General features: G+C 35.7%; 1 protein-coding gene and 1 pseudogene across 3 annotated transcripts in view; both read left to right on the forward strand.

Annotated features, from left to right (window-relative positions):
- DCC (DCC netrin 1 receptor) overlaps window positions 1-22,655 on the forward strand; it is a 1,187,310-nt gene that overhangs the window by 1,101,402 nt on the left and 63,253 nt on the right. For all 3 annotated transcript variants that reach the window (XM_036230053.1, XM_036230054.1, XM_036230055.1), the window contains 2 exons: window positions 156-188; window positions 15,472-15,537. In XM_036230053.1, the coding sequence (XP_036085946.1) occupies window positions 156-188; window positions 15,472-15,537 (99 nt within the window). The remainder of the gene's footprint in view (window positions 1-155; window positions 189-15,471; window positions 15,538-22,655) is intronic.
- LOC118610526 lies at window positions 16,747-16,865 on the forward strand (annotated as a pseudogene).

A 22,655-nucleotide genomic window follows, 5' to 3' on the forward strand; every position in this document is an offset into this window, starting at 1 on the left:
AATAATTGCCTTAACCTTGATTCCTTATCAATTCAATTTCAGTAGGACATTGGCCTTCATATGAGAACTTACTAAAAAAAAGCTGTTGATTTAAAATGTCAGCTTCCTTGCTGGGAACTGTCAAAGTCTAATAATATTTATTTTTCCCCCCACAGTGGAGCACCCTGACAAAATGGCTAATGACCAAGGTATGGTGGCACAATCTGTCATTTTTTTCCCTCCTTGAATCAGTTCCTCTGTTAGAAATGTCAGTCATTATTGTGTATTCCTCTTTCCACCTGGGCCATACACCTGATGAAGCAGACACTGGCTAGATAATTAATCTTGTTAATGAAGTTCTGCTTGGCTGAGGCTGAGGCTCTGATAGGGAAGATGTAAATTTTCTTGAGAGGAAATTGTTTTGTCTCTATTCTGAAGGACCAATTAAAATGTCAAGCGTCTTTGTATGAAATAAATTTTTAGTCTCTGTCTGCACTTCTGAATAATTCACATTAAGTATAATTAAGCTCGGCATAATTTTCAAGCTGCTTTTGCACCCTTTCATGAGCTGTGGATTAAAGTTCTGTTGCTCTACAGAGAAAAACCGTAAATCATGTGTGATTTTCCTCTACAATGAGCTTCTTTTAAACAATAAAAACAAAGTTAGGTCAACTTTTTTAGGGCATTGCTGTTGTTCATTTTGAAGCCAGAGCACTCTCATTTTATGAATCAGATGCTGATTTGACTTGGAGTATTTTATCCTCTTTCCACTCTTTTGCTAAAAGCTGATTTCTATAGAGAAGCTGGGATGGCTTCACACAAAAGACAATGGAGATAAATAAGTTATCCATCAACTCACAGGTAGATATGAATTTGTTATTACCATGATTCATAGAGTGATAAATTAGGATTCCATCATTTTTACACTAAGGATAATTAGTAGAATGCTAGAGGAGAAAAAGAAGAGTTTATGGGTTTTATTTTGGGGGGATATTATATGCTTTAAAGAAGTAGGAATTTGGAAATACTCAAAACTGGCTATAATCAGTGTTGGTATTTGTTGGGTCAGAGTCTATAGCTTGTGTAGTTTGTCTCCTGCTTTGGACTTCTACTGTCAGCAGAGCCAACTTAAAGCACCATGTCTTATAAGGTCCTATGTTGTAGATTTGGAGAAAACATTCTTTTCAACAAGAATACTTTTTAACTTTGACAAATATTAAGCATCTGGTTGTTAGGGCTTGCTAACAACGGAAGGTTGACTATGTGAGTGGTATTTTATTTGATGATCCTGTGTTCAGGTTTATATCTGGGTCCTTTTACCATGCCTCTGCCTAAGAGAACATGGCTAAGATTTCACACAAGGACTAACAGAAATGGTACAGTGCACAGAAATAGCTACCCAGGGCATTTTCATTAATCGCCAGCTACTTTTGCTTGCTTCTACTTCAAATATTTTCATAAGTTCAGTATCTACTAAATAGTAATATTTGTAGACCTATTAATAACGAGTAATTATCAGTTATCATATATTTACTTAGATAAAGTAAATGTTAGTGTTGGCCAAATCCAAAGCTGGAGTAATTAATTAACAGAAGTGGTTTTAGTATTTCAGTTACAAAATAATTAAAACAAGCTCTCATAGCTATCTTAATGTAAATGAATTTGGAACTTCTGCGGGCAAGTAATTTCTTATTTTTGAAATTATATTTAGAAAAATAGAGAGAGAGATAAAGAGAGAAAGCACAAAAAAAAAATTTAAGCAGCTGACTCAGATGAAATATCGCATTATTAGTCCCTTGGATTACAACATGTCCAAGCTTCTTAATAAATAAATTTCTGGTTGTCTCTGGTTTATTTTAATTATTTTTTGCTGTTATTTTTTAAATTAACTTTTTTAAACTATTTTAAGCTATCCAAAAATACATGTGTAAATAGATTCTTTTATATAACAAAAGAGAATAAATTATTCTCCGTTTGAACTGATCATACACTCTATGGATTTTGCTCAGATTTTCACCTTGACAGTGAAATAAGATCAATTGTCAGAAACGAAAGGAATCCTCAAGAATTATTGCCAGCGGCTGAGTCTGTTAATATAGTTGGGCAGTTGTTCTTTTTCTTCATCTAAGGTTATTTAGAATGATCTCTTCACATATGATACCACTTGGCGCCTCATTCAATCACAGTTGGTATATAGTTAGTCAAATGGATGGGTTCTAAATTTCACATCAAACTTAATTCACTTGTAAAATTAAGGGGGACTGATGATATATAATTTAGTGGTTATAAGTAATATCTTTTCATTCTTATAAAGAAAGCACATAAAAGCTTTCTTTATGTGGCCATCAAAAGCTATATATAAACAAAATCAGTTTGCTGAGTTGATGACCAAGTGCATGAAAAATGACTCAGAGTAAAGATCCCTCTAAGAATGATAAAAAAAAAAAAAAAAAAACCAATAGGAAAAGGCTGTTTTGAATGTTTCTACACTCAGCACAGAGCAAATCAGTTAAATATGCTTTATTGTGCTCACTGTTAGACCAATTTGCCCCTTGCCACGGCAGAATTATCCCACTGTTACATTTATGACAGGTGCTAAATTTCTGTTGAGAGAAATTCCCTGTGAGAAAAAATTTAACACCCTATGTCAAAGTTAACCTTGCAAAGATGAGTCCTACTTGGACTTCATCTTACATGAGAGAAATTGAAAAAAGTTTTGCAAAAAATAACTTTACAGGCTCTTGTCATAATTACTTTTCCTTGGAATCTGATATCTGTTCTGGAGAATATAATTGTGAAAACAAAGTCAGTAATATGATTGGGGAAAATATTTTCATCTGAGTAATAGTGGTGGCAGTAGTGGCAATAGTATGAAAACAGTAGACAATTTGTGTTGCTCTCTTTTTCCCTTTATGTGATTGTAAATTGATTATATCCAGCATTTGCTTAACCCTCTAATCTCAGTCTACTCTATAATTTCCCCTTTTGCTGCCCCTTATCTTATGTTCCAATTCCTAATTATTTCTCAAGTCTCTTCCAGGCACTAGTGGCCAAGAAGTTTGACAGTAATCGTGAGATTTTAGACATTACGTAGAGTTTAATTTTTTGGAAGGTCAGATAGGTTTAAGAAATTGTGTGAGCTATGTGCCGTGGATGCAAAGGGTATAAAAATGCTGTGCTTTGGATTCTTTTACTTTTTTTCTTTTCCCTATTTTGGTAAAAACCTTGTCACTTTGTGTCTGTATAGGCATGTATAATGGTAAAATGAATTTTTATGAAGTTCTTACTACCACTTACTGTTCTAAGAGCTTAACATAAATTGACTCCTTTAATCCTCATAACAGTGCTGTGGGAGAGATACTATTATGGTCTCCATTTCAGCAGTGGGGAAGCCGAAGCTCAGAGAGTTTAAGTGACTTGCCTAGAAACACACCGCTAGTAAGTTGCAAGGCCAAGATTCAAACCAGGACAACCATGTTCCAAAACCCCTGTTTTTAATCACATGTATTGATCACATGTATGTTACATATATACATACATAACCACACACACATTTTTGACATTTACTTCTAAAGTTTCTGTATCTAAAGTTTGTTTGCAGATATTTTCCCAGTACCAATTTTTCTCCCTCAACTTTCTGAATAGTCTAAAAACAAAAAAAGCAAAGAGCTTTCGATCTGGAGGGCATCTTGTTAGTGGAAAGTCATAGCATTGAGTGTATATGATTCTACAGTTCTTTATTTCAAGAAACACAGGAATGGTTCTAATTCCACCCTTAGTTCAGGATGTTAATACAAAATACCCAAGCTCGGTGGATTAAATAATAGAAATATATTTTCTCACAGTTCTGGAGTCTAGAAGTCTAACATCAAGATCTGGCAGGGTTGGTCTCCAGTGAGAGCTCTCTTCCTAGACTGCAGCCATGTACCTTCACGATGTGTCCTCATGTGTCTCTTGTAAAGACACTAATCCCGTTGGATCAGGGCCCCCACCCTTATGACCTCGGTTAACATTAATTACCTCCATAAAGGCCCATATCTCCAAACATAGTCACATTGGGTGTTAGGCAGTCAACAGATGAATTTGGAGGTGGAAGAAACAGAATTCAGTTCATAGCATCTACCTTTAAAAAGACTCTTTTTCTTTTACTGATCTTCCTCCCAGGTTTTCAGATAAGGAAGCAGAAGATAGTGTTTTGCCCTAATCACAAAAATAGAGTTGTGGACAGAGCTGGAACTCAAACATGTTTCTGTCTGACACCCAGTCTTTTCACTGTAGACTGCTGATATACTTATTAAAAATTTGGGTTTTTGTTCATCTACAATCAGCTTAAACCTTTTAGAACTTCTCATAGCTGCATTTATAAAATCCTCATGTTTGGGGTTTGCAGTGATGATAGTGTTAGTACTAAAATGTGACCAATTCTCAAAAGCAATCATTAGATCAAACTTTTAATCTAAAAAAAAAAAAGTCATTTTCGTGTCCTTTTTTTTTTGTTTATCCCCCAACTATAGTTCTCTGATTTGAGGTGTCTAAGAGTAAAAATCGGTAATTCCTAGCATGAGCACAAACGTTGACAAGTTCGTATGTGTTTGCATGCCTGGCCACAGTGCGATGGCTGTGACTGTACCATAAAGAGGGCAGGAACCTTCATGAAGCGGTCTGTAACGGTGCTGAGATGAATCAGGAAGAAAATGCTTGCTTCGAGCATTCTCAAGTGTCTTTATTTCTCCTACAAAACTCCTGCAGAGGGGTTTCGTAAAACTTGAGGCCTGGGAATGAGGCATAAATTCATAGTCCAGCTTCCAGGCCCGGATGAAGGCAGCCTGCTGAGACCTGCCCTCCCACTGGGGAGGGGGAATTACTCTCCCCTGAATCATGGCAAAGGCCCATAATGCTGTGGCTCGTCCATCGCCGGCCACTCTGTGTGTGTGCCAGAGAGCAGTAGAATGGAATCACGTGCCTCAAAGTCTGGTTCCGTCCTGCCGCTCTGACTTCCTGTGTGACTCTGGGCATTTGACTGAACTTCTCTCAGCATCCTCACCTATAAAATGCTGACTTTAACCCAAATTAACTTTTGGTCTCTTTCAAGAGTTAAGATTATCAACATTTACGACTGGTATCAGAATAAAAACCCAGATATAGCATCTTCACATAGGGTATCATTCCCACCATAGGTCACTCTTCTGTGCACCTTACATGTTCTATGATATTTGATTCTCATAACATCCTTACAGTGTAGAAAATGAAACATGGTGAGGTTAAAATTAGCCCAAACTCTCACATTATATAAGTGTTTCGGCCAAGATGCATACCCAGGCTAACTCACTTAAGAATCTCTGCTCTGAACCACTCTCTAATTTCTAGAAGTTCAATGAGTTAATTGGTTCCTACTTTGTTATTGAAAAAGTGAAACCTAAATGTCTTCATATTGAGTAGGTTCGCCTAGTTAAAAGGTCTGGTCTTTCCTCGCTTGGGTGTTCAGGCAAAGTACTTAGTATTACACCCACCACTCTACACCTCAGCGGTTTTAATCTTATGAATAAACAGAACATTAATTGTTTTCATTTTCAGAGAAATTAGAGTTTTCAAGGCGGTCTAGTCAAGCTTGGAATTTAGTTAATGTAATCCAAACTTTGCAGGGTTTGGATTACAGCAGCCAGGCCTCTGTTTGAAAAATTGAAACCTTTAGCACCTTTTGATAGGAGCTATTTAATTGAAATTTAAAAACCTCTCTTTACCGTATTATTATGTGTAGTTTCAACTCACTTTATTATTCAAGTGCTTACTCCGCCCCTTTGAAAAAGCTATTCTCACCTGTGCTTTTCTCAGGTTCAAAATTTTACAGTTTTGGAAATTATGGCCATCGTGAAAAAAATAGAGGCAAAAGAAAAATTAGTAATGTGCTTTTAATAAAGTATTTGAGGTGCTGTTCTTTTCCCAGCAAGCAGTCAAGTAGCTGCTTGAATCAGCCTCTCAGGAGTTTTTATGTTTTAACAGGGAACTTTGAACAAAACACACACACACTCCGTACTCATAATAATTGATATAATTCTTGGTATAATTTTAACTTCCTCTTACTTGAAAGATAGACATTTTTTGTTAACGAGCCCTCAAAAAGATTTCTTAAGCAAGTTCTTCTTGTAAAACTCAATGCGTTCCTGCTGTTCTTCTTTACTGTGGACATTAGCCAAACACCAGGTTCCTAGCTTTATTCTCTGCCCACTTCTCTCAGTCCTGAAATCTACCCTATCAGTTCTTATTCCAAAACACAGTTGGTTCACTGTTGCTTACAAAATAAAGTCAGTGCTTTGACATCGAGACCCAACATACTTCTTCTAGCCTCATGACCACCAGTACACCCCCCACATATACCACAGTCCATTAGCAAAAGTCCACAAGTCATTCTGCGAAAAGTATATTTTTACAACTCCATGCTCTAATTGGTGCCATTCCCTCTCAGTCTTAGCAATACTTTTCTCTTCCGGGTAAAAGTCCTTATCTTACCTTTCTGATTCTATCTTACCTTATTCCAAGAAGCCTTTCTTACCTTTCCAGTCTTTTATTTTTCTGTCTGTCCTTAACAGCCAAATTGTTTATTGCTATGTTGTTCATTTCCTACAGTATGCTATTTACATGCCCAAACTCTTGGCCAGGTTGTAACTTCCGTGATGGCAGAGGACTGGTTTGATTCATATTGTCATTCCTTTCCTTCTGCACCTCCACTTTCTAATTATGAACATGTCATATGATTGTTGCCTGGTTAAGTGTTGGTCAGATTGAATTATGACATAAATCTTTGTGGTAACAGTCACAGTGAAATCTGGAAAGATAGATTTTGTCATCTACTTGGGAGAACCCAAAAGTAATAGTGCTCATGGCTTCAAGTACTGTATATGTTACTGATCTTGTGGGAGGTGAATAAGATGTGAAAATATTTTTCCGATAAGGAAAAGGTATCATTACTATTCATCTCTTGAAGCTAAAGAGAAAAACAGGTTCTCTGTGATTCCGGAAATGCAAGTCACATTTGTAGCTTATTCTGACCTCCTGTGTCCTTTTCTTGACCTCCACCCTTCCTGTCATGTCTTATTAGCAGAAATTTATAGACTTGCATTTCACAACTGCCAGTAATTCCGAGTACAGAAAAGAGAAAATAAAAACCAGTGGGTGCTGATGAGTTTTTGAAATTTCAGCTGTGCTGTGTTGGACTCACTTTTGACAGCTTGCTGTTGACTATTTACCTGGCCTGTGCTGGGCGTGACGAAGCAAAAGAAAGAAATATGGTTCCATGGGTCCATCTTAAAGAAGGATACAATATAGTTAGGAAGAGTATACAAATAGTCTCAGCCCAACATGAAAAATCTGAAGTGTTAAATTAGATGGTACCATCTAATATGTATATTACGGTTTCAGATGAGAAATTACTGTGGGTAAGTAGTAGAAAAAACTTCTTAAAACCCAAGGCTGGACATTAAATAGACGAGTAGAACTTGAATCAACACAAATGACTGCAGAGGGAAAGATTACTTGAACCTTCATTTAGAGAAATCCTAGAATGGGATAATCAAGAAACTGAGAAGCTGCTCAAAGAGGGAGCATTGCAAGATGTATTTACAGGACAATAAGGGCCCCACTGTGCAGAGTAGTGTGCTATGATAAAGAGATAAATTGGTTATGGGCTTTTGCTGTTCCTTTCTGCTCTTATATAGCAGTCCTCAGGCTTTCCTACTTTTCAACACACCAAGAACCTGCGTTTCCACTGGCCACTGAAGACCAGCATGCTCCCCATTCACTCTTGGCTGCTGATGTTGACCATTTCTTGCTTGGGGATGGGGGTGGAGGTGTAAGAGTAGGGGAGGAGGGGAGGCAAGGAATATCTGAAATAAGAATGGGGCCTCTGTATCTTCAAAGAGTTTTCCTAGCTTTACTTGTCTACTTCTGCCATATCTTTTGTGAAGTGTCCCCTTCCCCTGTCCCAGTGTTCTGTACGGTTACAAACTGAACTATTTCCTTTCTCTTCCAAAGTTTGTCTGGTTCTTGTGTCCTGTTGAGAATGGACTTACCACCCCAAGTCACACCTGTACACCTAAACCCTCGCATTCACACACCGGGATCAGCTCTTAGAAGTGCTCTAATTTCTGTCCAACTCTCTCTCCATTCCTTTTTTTTACTTAGCCATTCACCCACTAATGGTAAAATAATAATCATCAGAGTCAAGCAGATTCATCCACTTAAATTGAGTAAATTGGTCAATCTTTCTGAGTCACAGTTTGCTCATCTATAAAATGGAGCTAATTATGTCTGCCTCATGGATTCATAATTAATATTATTCTCACCTTATTTAACAGTCTCTTCTAACTAAATTATTCGTCACACTCAGCCAGAGTAATCTTTCTAAAATACACATTTAATTGACTCACTTCTCTGCTTAAAATACCTTCAGTGAATCTCCATCCCCTGTAGCATAAATTCTAGACTCTTCAGTAAAGCACATAGGGAGTTTTCTTGATTTATCTCTGTCTTGTCTTTCTAGCTTACCCATCTCACCCTTCTCTACCTGATAAATTGCCACTCATCCTTTAATTTGCAACTCCATTGTCACCCTTAAAAAGGCTTTCGTCTCTTTTCTGGGCAAAAAGAGTCATTTATTCTATTTTTCCACTGTGCCACCTCCTTACATTGTTTTAACGCTTAGAACAGTGGGTTCACTCAACACAGCTGTTGACTAGATAGATGGAGCATAGACTGATACATGAATGAAGAAATTTTGCATTCCAAGTGTTATTATTCATACTAGCAGCGCAGCTAGCAGATACTCAAATACTAGTGTTTTCATACTGTATTTGCAACTTCCTGATGCATAATCACTTGGAGAAGAGATTACTTCTATTCCTATTACTTCTCCCTGCCCTGTTTGGCACCTTCGCACATCTTGCACTGCCTTTGGGTTGAGTGCGTAGACCATCCAGGTGAAGGAAGTTTATTTGGATTATTCAGTAGCTTTTGAAAAGAGTTTCTCTTTCATCAGTCCACAAAAGACTGCCTCATTCTCCATGTTGTAGTTGTGAATGAGCCTACTCCTGGGAAGGGCTAGTCATCCAGGAAAGTGCCCATGTTTAGAGAAATAGGACACTTTTTAGATTTTCATAAACAAGACTTCATCTAAAAGTGATTTCTTAGACCTATATGCTGGTTATTATTCCAGATCCACTGTAGGTAAGAATACATACAAGGAAATTCTGGTGAGAGGAAAGAATTCAGAGACTACCCTCAATCACCATATCATTAATATTATTGTCATCTTTATTTTTTATTTTGTTAACAATTCAGATGTTAACAAGTTTCATTCTAAACTTATATGAATAAAAATTAAAATAACTAATAAACCTATTGGGCTTTTGATATGTGGAAGTTTTTGACATGTGATCAGGAGCAGTTGATAAGCTTTTATCCACAACCAGATAAAGGGACACAAACTAATTATTGTTAGTCATATAAATAAGAACATATGGGTCCTTCTTACCTGAAATCTTTAAGGGAGCTACCTTCTTTCCTGTGATCAAAAGATCTTGATCTGTTCAGATCCTGTAGTCCTCTGATATTTACCTTTTAAGTTTTTGTCCATGTTCCTTGCAAGATGTTGAGAATAAACAGTGCTAGAATTCATAGAAGTAACCAACGTGCTTCTGAAAAAATTATATACATACATACATACATACATACACACATACACACATACATACATATATACATACATACCTGCATACATACATACAGGTTTCTTCTTTTCTCATTGGCTGACATTTATCATCATGTTCAGGAATCCAGATACCAGTTGTCTGGCATAGCCCTGCTTTAACTCTGGTGCTTACAAAAGAAGAAGCATGCAATGTTTATAATTTTTTTTTCTACTTTACAATATTGCTCAGGCAACTTTTCTTCACCTGTGTGTTGCCAAACTCTGCAAAAGACTACACAAATGCCTCAGGAGGTGAAGACCCAGAATCAAACAGATCTCAGCCAAGAGCCGGGAATTAGGGGGTTCGTTTGTTTATATCTTTGGTGTGTAGGATAATTATAATTTCCGTTTTGTCCAAGAGTGTCCTGATTAATACATAGGTCCAGGCATAACTGACAGCAGCACCCTCTTTCGTTCTTAATGTGTCTTGATTTTCAAAATAACTATATAGTTTATCTATTCATGACATTTGTGTGTGAAATGGTAATCTTAGATTTTAGATCGACTTCTAAGGATTCTTAAAAATCAATTTACTTCTCATCATAGTCTAGTCTATTCATATTTTCCAGCATAAAGGCAGAAATTGGAACTCAAAAGAACCACCTCTCATGGTCAAAAAGCAGACAGACAAAGGCACATACTGTGCTTTCGTACTGTAAGTCTGACTCAATATGGGTCACCAAATACCTCGCCATTTCCATAAAGTATTGCTCTTAAACTTGCCACAGGTGGCAGATAAAAGGAAGTGTTTTGAAGAATGGAAAGCAAGAAGGATTTGTTGAGCACCAAACCTCAATATATGGCAGGCGTGTTAGCTGCCCTTAACATATGAACCAGTTACATTCTACTTTCTTTCAATCAAAAGACTTTCACGTTAATTTGAAAACAATCTATTGAACCTTAGGAAAGGGTGAAAAGAGCTCATTATGTATTTTCTATTAATATATGTTCGAAATGTCCTAGGCGTGTGTTATGATTTTGCTTGTTTTTTACATGTCCGGATGCCTTTGTTCAAAGGCATCTGTATTATCAACTGCATGATAATTTGATATCTGAGTTTTCCAGCTTCCGAAAAACCATATGCTTTAAATATATCTCAATATGACCTGTGTATTAGACAGTAAAGCTGTATTCAGGTGACATTAGTGGATTATCTTTATCCACTGGTATACAAGACATAAAATCAATGCAGTTTCCTTCATTATCACCAGAATTATTTTCAGAGAACCAATTCTAACATCAAGAAGACATATCAGTATTCTGCTTCCTTGGGAGGCTGTATATTGAATGCTTGTTAGATGACCAATCTGTCCAGGTGATTTAGATCATGGGTCATGTTTTTCTCTTAGAATTGATTATATGGGTGCCATTCTGGGGAACTTTCTGTTATTTCCATTCAGGTAGATGGATTAAAGAATACATTAGAAATACCACATCAATTTCATCCATGTCCTCTGCAAATTAATTTTCTATTTACTCCTCCCTGAACTTAGAAACATTCACTCAGGAAAAAAAAAAAAAAAAACAGATACTAGAAATGAAATTTCAATCAAATTAATTTTTGGTAGGTGCTGAAAATTTTTTCTCTTGGGAAATATTCTCCATCTGCCCACGTGTGCTAAAAGTAGGGGTTTAATGTAAATTTTAATGTTGTTTCATTTTATACACACTACACACTTCACAATAAAAATATAGAAACAATATTTTATGCGATATGTAAGAACAAGAACATATGACTTGTATAAGAGTGATAACATAAACTTTGTTTGCATTATTTACACATTACAAAGCATTCTAGCTCATGTTAGTCACTCATCAAACACTGAAAACACAGTATATATGTCACTTTGGTAAGCACCAAGGAATATAACAATGAGCACACTTCGTAAAGGAAGTCATTACCTCTGCCCTCGGTTTCCTCAATCCACACAGCAGGTGGCAGGGAAATCAGGAGACTGTCTTTTGCCCAAGGGAATCTATGTCTCTCTCCAAAAAAGGACACAAAGGCTTTTTATGCGATCTGCCCTTTAGATATAAAAAGTAACCCTTTAAATTATTCTGTAGTTTACTATACTTTACAAATATGGATCAAGGAACATAAAATTTTTAGTTTGGACCTATCTTAGAGCTACTTAAATAAAATAAATTTAAAACTATATAAACTATTTTGAATAACTCTAAAAAGCCACAGTCTTCCTCATTTTTAAGTCAACCATGGGCTTCTTTTGTTTTATTTTTCTTTTTGAAACGACCATTTTCCAGTATCAAAACCTAGGGAAAAGTAAAAACATTTGCTTTAGTTATCAAAACTTTCTGCAAGCGGTGATTTTTGATGAAATTTTCCTAGTTGTTTAAGTGATATATAAATTCATTACTCTTTATTATCTTATTTCTTTTTCTCACTTCTATTTTTTCTTCTAGTAGGAAAATACGGGTAAACAGTAACAGAATTCTTTTTTATATTCTGCAGATTATATTATTTTTTGTAGTACATTTTGATTACTGTGTTCGTATAAAATCATATTACTAGTAATTTTATTAAAAAATAATATTTTCAATTTTTAAACTACTTTGAGCTTCATTCGAATAAAAAACCTGTATACATTGAAATTACATTTTTACAAATGTTATTTTAAATTTCTATATTTTTACTTATCTGAATTTTTATTTTGAAAAATATTAGACACTTAGTGTAATATGTGAAAAAAGAAATTTGAGAATTTTAAGACCAATATAATTATGAAGCATATAACACTGAAAGTAATATGTTGTTTTTATGTGCATGTAATTCTTATAATAATTTTAGATAAATGAAAATAAATTTTAATTAAACCTAATGGTTATTTTATTATAATAGATGGATTAACTTATTCTTAAATCTTTAAAGTTAAAGTAAATGGAAAACCATCTGCAGTTACCTAATACTAACCCTGAGTAGGCCTGTGTGAGATCTGGTTACACTGAACCAGCTCTGTCTGTCATGGCTGGATGCATATCAGATATATCTTTTTATACTACCCTTCTCAGAGGATCTAGGATTGTGCCTTGCATGTAGTAGACACTTAATTTTGAATGAAGTATGTTTTATGCTTCATTAATAAAATTAAGACCTCTGGGATCAGACAGTAGTTTATATCTTTGCATTAACTGACTTCCCATCTTGTAGAGTCTATCTAATTAGTCTTCTGTTTCCCTAAATCGGTGCTTAAGAAGTTAACCAAGTTAACCAAACACGTCCAATATTTCATCCACAGCGAAAAGCCCTTAAAAAGCCTATGAAATGCCAAATAATAACAGTATATGCTCTTTAGTCTCCGCTATCTATGTTTTTTTTTCTTAACTTATTATTTTCCCATAAAGAATGCCTTTTCTGAAATATAAAAGACATTTTAGAGAATAGAAACATAGTGCACAAAATTAATATTTGGTTTTCACATCATTAGATGAAGAGCTCTCTGATTCATCACTATCCCAGAAATGAGTTTTGTGTTTTCTTACTGAAGTGGTGCAAGAACTCTAAATTACCATAAATCCAATCTTGCTTGTTGATGATATCAAGTTTCTTTAAAGTACATTCTATTGGGTATGGTAAGAGTTACTTAACTTTCTTTTCTAGTACTAATCTAATTACAACCAACAAAAACTTAATCAGTGTCAATAACATTCGATTGCATGGGTAGAATGCTCAAGCTTTAAGCTGCCCTCTCTTATTTAGAAGGTATTTCCAGACTTCCTTTATCTTACCCAAAGCTCTAACCATATGATACCTGATTTTCTTCTACATATTGAAATGCACAATGTAATTAATAGCCTTTCTAAATCAAAGGGGTGCTATGCTCATAGAGCTTTAAGCCTGAGTAATACATGGATGTGCTTGTGGGCTTGTTTTTGCATCTTCCCACAAACTAGCTGGAAAAGTGAGAAACTTCATTAAAAAGACATTTGTTAGGATGCTAGAGGAAAAGGAAAATCCTCCACAGGCTATATACCCAATTTCCAGCCAATACAGGATTACTCCCCGCAGGAATCATTTATTGCTTTACTGGCCTGAGTGATGGGGCTGTTAGCATCTTTTTTGCCTGACTGCTTTGCAATCTAGTTGCTTTCAGATATGGGAAAAATCATCTTAATATTCATACAGAACTTCTGTCTCACTTCATTTCTTCCAACATTGATCTTACAATGTCCCATGGGCAAAGCTTATCCTCTGCTCATTGAGACTCCGAATGTGTTGAGTCAAACAAGCAAGGTATTTGGAAAAAGGGTTAGGCTTTATCCACATTTTATTCGACCCACTGAAATTTTCACAATTGCTGCTTATTTCAGTTGCTCCTCTCATCACTCCCCACTCTGTACCAACCACGACCCCCACACAGGAGCCTCCACCTTAATTTCTTCTTCTCTATATACCCATAGTCATTGGCCAGCATATTTTTAAATATACCACTTTATCATAAGAACATAATGTGATGTGATCGCATTAATTTATGCATTGCTTGTTGGAAGCTTGACACCCTAACTTCACCTACGACTTTATATCAAAAAAAATTTTTTTTAATTGTGAATGTATAGTCTATTAACAAGATTTAATTGTTTCTTCACAACTATTTTGTAAATGGTATCTTGGGAAAGGTTCGGTAAGAGGAATGTTGGGTCTGCAAAAGAAGTCATAAGAGTAGGACTTGAAAGTCTTAAAGAAGAAAACTAAAATCTATATATGTGAGAAAACCACCTATGTTCTTGTAGCTGACTGCCCAGCTGGCTTCCTCTTCATCATCCACTGCTTATAACCGCTTTCAGAAATTAACTCCCTGAACAAAATGGAGAAATATCTGTATTCTTGTATGTGTTTGCATAGAAATTCAAATGTTTTTCTATAAAAGATCTACCTAACAGATATTCTACAACTCAAAAGCTAATCAAATAATCTAGAAATGTACCAATAGAAAAAGAGATTACCTGTGGCAAAACACCATTAAATTTGGATGATAGCATAATTATTTCTAGTTAATTTTGGACTCAATTCTAGGTAAATATTACTTTTACAACTGTTGGAAACCTAATGGAAGTCAGTGTTTCCAATTACGTGATGATACTAATGAAGCCTTCTTCCTTTCCTGGTATGTTTGTAAGAAATACTCAGACCACGTGGGTCGTGACATGCCAGTCTCACACCATATCTAATACCTCATTCGGAGGCACCTATTTGGCTCATAACATGAAGACTACTCAAAGCCCTTGAAAAGATGAAATGTGCTGTCTCCTTGTAGAATAATAATGATAATTTGCCACAAAGTCATGTCAGGTGGGCCACACCATGGGCAGAACCTCCTGTAGCATAAAGAGTGCTCTCTGCCTGTCTAGGGACTGTGACCCTAGATAGGCACCCCCTCCATCCTGAGATGTTCAGGAAAGCGGCATTTAGACTAGTACTGCTAGTGTACCTTTTAGTGACTTTTAAACAAGAATGTTGGAGTAGGGGAGGAAGAGGAAGGAGCAGCTTTTCAGAAAGGAATTGAATTGTATAGTTTAATGGCTCACTTTCACAACATTTTTTCTCACACATAGAAAATAACATTTTCTCACAAGGTATAATGATATTAACATTCTCAGGCTGTCTTTGAGGTGGCCAAATCTTGTTCAATTGTTTGTGTATTTTAAAATACTTAATGTCTCTGTTTTTTTTTTTTTAATTTGTGCTTTTATATCATATATCTGCTAACATTCTGATATGCTTTTCTAATAAATAGGTCGTCATGGAGATGGAGGTTATTGGCCAGTTGATACTAATTTGATTGATAGAAGCACTCTCAACGGTAAGTATATAAATTAGGTCTTCTTGGATTAGTTATATTAAGTGAGCATTTCTTGAGTGTCTGAGGCAAATTTGTGATTGACTGCAAGTGTCAAGACCTCTAGATTTAGGGTCTTAGTGGAAATAATAGAAACGTGAAATTACTAACAAACCTCTAGCTTTTTCCATCAGGATACAATGCTGAGAGCCAAAAAGCACACAAAACGGAAATCAGAAAAGCCCAAGCAAAGAGAATTTTATAAATGACACAGGGCTGTTAAATATTTAGATTTTAAAGTGTTATATGTATTTTAAATGTTTCCAAAGTTTTGCTTTTATTAGAGAGGGCTAATAACTAAGATAGAATGAACTCAAACCCACCCAGTTTCATAAATTGATGTTACTGGTAGTTTTTGCCTGGAGAATATGTTTCCTCTCCAAAATTCTCTAATACCTCATTGCTAATTTTCCTGTACATTGTCAAGATAAGACATTAATTTTTGCTCATCCTAATGGAGCATTCATACACATCTGTTGGCTTTGACGATGACCAAATGGAGGTGATTTTAGAACTGCATGGAAGAAGCAGGTTGGTTTTAGAGATGTCTTTTAAAATCTTGTCCTCAGCATTGCTGAGTTAAAAACTTTGGGAAGCTGGATTAATACTAGCCAAACTCCCAGGGTTTGATGTATATATGATAACTTCCTTCTATAAGTTTTTAAAAATATGTTGCTATGGCTATTTGTCTCGATTTGCTAAAAACATATTTCATATATTCAAAATACAAATATCAGCACATGTGCCCATCACCAAAGTTAAGATATAAAATATTCCACATCCAGTCTATGTTCCTACCTTATCACGTACTTTTCTACCATGCCCTCCCATTTCTCACTGTGATGTAATTATTCTCTCAAATATAGTGTTTATCATATATGTATATGTATCCCTAAACATTATATTATTATATACATTTATAACTTTATAGAAATGGCATCATACTATATGTATCCTGCTGCAGCTTGCACTTATCTTTAACTTTGTTTTTAAGATTTATTTACGTATTTGCAAATAGCTCTCCTTCATTTATCTTTGCTGTTGTATAATATTCTATGTTATAGCAATAACATGATTTATTTAAGCAGTTTAGCAGGTTTTTATGAGAAATTTGATTAATGAAGAGCTAAATGTACATTTAGGTATTGTCTGCTAAAAAAAAAATACATATAAGTCTACGGTCATGCCACCCAGAACAAGCCTGATCCTGTCTGATCTCAGAAGCTAAGGAGGGTCAAGCCTGGTTAGTACTTGGATGGGAGATCAAGTAGGAAGACCAGGTGCTGTAGGCCTAAAAGATTAAATAAAAAATAAAAAATAAGGGATTGTAAACTGACAAGGTCCTTGCAATCCTTAAAAAAAAAAGAAAAGAAAAAGAAAAAATATATATATATATAATTTCGGCTTTATATATATATATATAAAGCCAAAATTGCAATCTAAAAGTTGCTTTCTGACCATGAAATTAGAATACAAGGGTGAATTAAGTGATTATTTCCTATCATAAACTATGTTAATCTAATGCATTCATTTCCCCCAAAGAGGACACATATATATGTATGTATGTATGTGCATGTATATATAAGGTCTGTTTTTAAACAGATCTTCTCTTCTCATTTAATCAACATTATTGTCTCTTGTAAACATTCGAGTTTTAGACACCTGTTATTGCTAGTGCCTGGCTCAGATAGTTCCTGGGCTCTGATATATATACACAAAAGACACCCTGGGGAGCTTACAGGAGAATCACAAGAGGAAAGCCGTGTTAGGGTCGAAAACAGGCCAAGGGCTTGCTCCATAAAATGGGTTTTAATATGATAGTTCCTTCCCTAAAACTTTGCAAGTTCTATTCTCTTTCTTCAAACTTTAACTAGTAAAATCGTCTCAGCAACACACCAAACACACTTTGTACATTCGAATAGTCAGTAAGAGATGCTACAAAGCCCTCACAGTATGCAGGTTCTCACTATGAGCCATGGCACAGATTGAAAAATAGGCCACTGACAGAGCAATAAACAAAGAGGGAGAACTACCAGGTGGACAGGGCAGAGAAATACATTCCAGGAACATGAAAGAGAGTGAGAAAAGTCCCAGAGATGTGGGGAAAGGTAAAGAAGGTTGTTGACATTGTGTGAAAATGTAATTATACTATTTTATGCCCTGAGATGAAAGTTTTTTTAGGTTTGGAGTACAGGCCAGGAATTAACATCATATTAACATTGTCTCTTTAGAATCATCTTGCAGAACTGAATTTGAGTTGCTGTTTTTCTGGGAGTTATTGGATTTCAGGTTGGAATTCACTCCCAGCTAAGCGAATGACTGTACTGGCACAGGATAGTACTTTTTGAAGAGATAGATTGCCAAGAAATTAAAGAAGGAATCAGTAGAGGTAATTGAGAAAGAACAATTACCTTCTCGTAGTTTCCATCCACCACTGAGCAGTGATTGTGTGTGTGAAAGGTGGAACAATTTTAAGCCACGGACACAAAACTATGTAGTCTCTTAAACTGAGTGTCCTAAAGAACTTTAAGCTTGGATAGAATTGCCAAATTTAGTGCCTAAAAAATACAGGAGGCCCCGTAAAATTCAAATCATTTCTAATTGCCTATAAATATAAGATAAAAATATTTCAAAGGATTTCCATTGCAATATTTTTCAATGTATGTATGCATAGATGACTAGAAATAATTAAAATGATTGGATCACTTTTTTATTTACTAAATCTGGCAATTCTAATTTTGGATCAAATTGCAGACTTTGGTATTGACTATGTAAACTTGCCCTTCAAAATAAAACAAATTCTCTGCTTGAAAAGAAACACCAGCCCAAATTTGGCATTAATAGGTTAGTCAACAAGAACTTTTCTTTTTATAGGAGTCAGATCTCAGATAATAATTGAGAGACATGCATGTCATTGTTTTTTTTTTTTTTACATTTTATTTAATACTTCTAGCGAGAAATAAGATTGTAATGAGTTTGATCTGATATGCATTGTCTCACAGGAGAAAGTTAGGAAGATAAAATAAAGGAATGGCATCCAGTGACTGTGCATCAGTTTAGATTGTTAACATTACCCCTTCTCAGTTTTCTGCATCACTTAATGGTGTTTTAGGTATCTCTTGGTAAATGGATGGGATGACAAAAGCACCTGAAACATTTTTAGAATCCCTACTAGAATAACAAATTTTTATAAGCTACTTGACTAAGGCAAACTTATGACCTCACAGGGACTGTGGAGGTCAGACTTAATCTATTTTCTATTTTTCTAGCAGATGAACGATAGTAAATATGTATTTCAACTTTAGCTGGGGCTATTGCAAGCGAATCAGTAAAGGCATCTGAAAACTCTAGCTTCTAATTAAAATTCTGCTAATGTCTTATGCCTTAAAAACAGGGTATATTTTCCAGTTAGATAGACAGAGGGAACCCTGGCTGATAAAACTCCGACCCCACCCGACTTTTATAAAGTAGGCTGCATCAACAAGACCATTGTAAAAATCTGTTTTTGAAAAGTTGATACGTCTCCTCCTATGGTGGCAGAATTATAGAGGTCTCCTATCTTTCCCTGCACTTGCTGGATTCGTCCTTCTAAGCATTGTAAGAGAATAACAGCTTATAGTCAGGATGCTCGGGCCAGTTGTAGATAAATTTAGACTTTGCTAATCATTTACTTTCTCCCACAGCATGCCACTCTTTTTAAAAATGCACTCTGGAATTCATATTTTTTTTAAAAAGATGTAATTCATGTTTACTCTTGTAGTTGGAAGTCCTTAATTAAATTGAGAAAACTGAAGAGTTTTTCTGAATTACTTTTTGATGACAGATAGAATCAAAGCTAATGCGCATTAATATGGTAGTATTTTATTTTTATGAGAAATTCAGTTTTGGGTTAGAGTGCCCTTTCTTAAAACAGAAAAATCTTCAACTTCTGAAAATGTGACTTTATAGTTTATATTTGTATGAATGACAAGAATAGTGAAAATAAATTCAATTTCATTTTGCTTTTCCTACTGGGAAAGATAAATCACCAATTTCTTTTTTTGTTAAGTTTCTCCTCCTATAATTTCAAAATTTGTAATTTTGGTTAAGAGATCTACAAAGCCTACAAAATGTTATATTGCCCTCAACCTTTGAAAAGTAAGTTGACAGATGTTGATCTTTAGTGAAGCATTATTTTAAAAATCAATCTTATTAATTTTCTAATGTTCAGCATCATATTAGGTGTTCTGCAAAACATAACTTGCATTCTGCATTTAGGAGAAAAGACCATGATATGCCTTCTACTTTAGGGAAACATTGCTTTATTGTTTTCAGAACTCAATAACCTCTAAACAAATTTAAAGAAAGTTTACATAAAAGCTCCTTCCATATTTGCATAAAATCATCAGCATCAATTGGCAAGCTAGTATAAGGCACTCAGCAGACACCTTAATGCTAAAGAAAAGGTCCAGGAGTAAAATTCTACAGCTGTGTTCCCAATGGAAAGTTAATCAGAGTGGTCCAGCATCTTGAGTTCTATTCTAAAAGAGGCTCTGCCCACCTGCAATTCAACCAGTATCTATCCCAAATGATTTTAAGGGTCCCAGACTAATCTCAAACCCAGGCTCTAGAACTGATGTGGCCAAGGGTTAGGACTGTGTGAATCAAGTCACTTAAACTCTTTGGACTTCAGTTTTTCATCTGAACATAGAACGTATTAAACTAGATCAAGCTTTTTTAACCTCAGAACTAGGGCCACAGGGGGCAGGATAATTCTTGTGTTATGGGACGTCTCTGTATTTGTATTATAGGATGCTTAGCAGGATACCAGACCTTTATTTCCCAGATGCCAGTAATATTTCCCTTCCTCTCAAGATGTAACAGCCAAAAATGTCTCTAGACATTTCCAAATGTCCATATGTGGGACAAAATTGCCCCAGTGGAAAACCACTGATTTAGATTGTCTTTCCTCAAAAGTTCTTCCAGGATACGTGGGTCCCATGAAATGCTCTGAGAATAAAAGTCCTCCATTATCAAATAAACATTGGGAAACTTGTGTGGCCACTCACTTCTCTTTGCTAGGTCCTCCTCTTCTACCTCAATGCTAGAGGTCTTAGTCTTGAGAGGGAGTCTCTGCTCACTCCACACTCTATATTTTGGTGATCTCATTTGCTCTCAGAGCTCCAAATTCCATCTGTGTGCCAACAGATAAATTTATATCCTCTTTATAATTTATCATACGATCTCAAGCCTGACGTATTCAAGACAGAACATTCGTTCTTCCCTCCCTGAGCATACCCTTTCACCCTCTCCCTCATCTCAGACATAAGGACCATTGCTTAAGCCTAAACTTGACTCTTCCTTTCTTTCCTTCTCCATATGCAATCGACTTTGTTCATTTACTTTCAAACTGTATTATGTAACTGGACTGGTCCAGGGTCTTAAGTTCTTTGCTTGATTGCAGTTGCCACCATCTCAGTTCAAGCCATCATCATGTCTCACCTGGAGAACTTCAGTATCATCTTAGCTGGTCTTTCTTTCACCACCAACCTCTCGCCATACAGCAGGAAGAGATGTTTTCCTAACACAAATCAAGTCTGTCAGTTCCTTGCTGAAAACCCTTAAATGATCTGTGATTATACTTGGAGTAACTGCATGTGATCTACAAGGCTCTATATGAACTGAATTCTGTTTCTCTTTCCAGCCTCATTTTCCCTTGGCTCCCAGTGTTCCAGACACAGGACCTGCTCTCTGTTCCCTTGTGAAAGAACAGGAACTAACTCCTAGCAATACTCTGTTCAGCCTAAATGTTACTTCTATAATGAGGCCATTTAGGACCTCTCTCCTCCTCCAGTGATCATTTTGTCCTCACGTGACATTTTTCTACATAAACTTCACTATTATTTTAAACACCAATTCCAGTTGTAATTTTATATTTACTTGCTTCATGATTTGTTCACTATAAGTCTTTTCTAGTAAAATGTAAGCTTTATGAGGTCAATAATTATGCCTCTTTTGGGTGCGGTAGTGGGGGATGGGGAACAGTCACAATATTCTAATTTGAAAATTGTTCTGAGACCACACGATACATACAAGAAGACAATAACATGCAGATCATTATGAAACAATGTAAGTGTGGCCCTATAAATACTTCCTAATGGTTCCATATCCTGGCCGTTGCTCCCTCTCCACCTTTCCAGAAAAATAGCTTAGAAATGGGCTTTCAGAATTCATTTCTAACAGCTATGCATTGATCCCAGGTGAGAAGTAACCTGACTTTCTGTGCATGTCAAATGTCTCAGACAAGGTACATGTTTTAGGAATGGGAAAGAAGTCATTTAATATATAACATCGTTTTTCCTTCTTTGCTCCAACTAGTTAGGAAGGCCTACAGCTATATCAAACTGTGTGTGCTTTTTATCTCATAGTTGTTTTTTTTTTTGCCCGCTTGAATCCTTTCATGGCTCCCCCTCACCAAGTTTGTTGAGATATAATTGGCATATAACATTGTGTAAGTTTAAGATGTACAGTGTGTTTGTTCGATACACTTACGTATTGCAAGATGATGACCACCATAGCATTAGCTAACCATCACATCACATAATTACCATTTTTGTGTGTGATGAAAACATTTAACTCACTTAGCAACTTTCAAGTGTTCAATATTATCAACTATAATCACTATGCCATATATCTTATCCCCAGAATTTACTTATAACTGGAAGTTTGTTGGGGTTTTTTTGACCAATATCTCCTCACTTTCCCCAACTCCTAGTCCCTGGTAACTACCATTCTGGACTCTGACCTTTTCAAGATTCCACACAGATGTGATTCTTGCAGTGTTCGTCTTTCTCTGTCTGGTTTATTTCACTTAGCCCATCAATGTTTTCATCACAACATCATATCCACAACACCTAACTGGTTCTTCAGCACATACTTCTGGAATAATTTGGTATATTCCCTGCCCCACCTCTCCTGGCAATTCACATTTAGTATGTTCAAAATTCTGAGATTTGAGGGAAGAACTATGTTTTCTAACTTAATTGACCACAGAACTTTTTTCTCCATAATATTTCATTTTAGGGAACATTAGGCTAGATTAT

The sequence above is a fragment of the Rousettus aegyptiacus genome, unplaced genomic scaffold (assembly GCF_014176215.1).
Source record: "Rousettus aegyptiacus isolate mRouAeg1 unplaced genomic scaffold, mRouAeg1.p scaffold_m13_p_12, whole genome shotgun sequence".
NCBI lineage: Eukaryota > Metazoa > Chordata > Mammalia > Chiroptera > Pteropodidae > Rousettus > Rousettus aegyptiacus.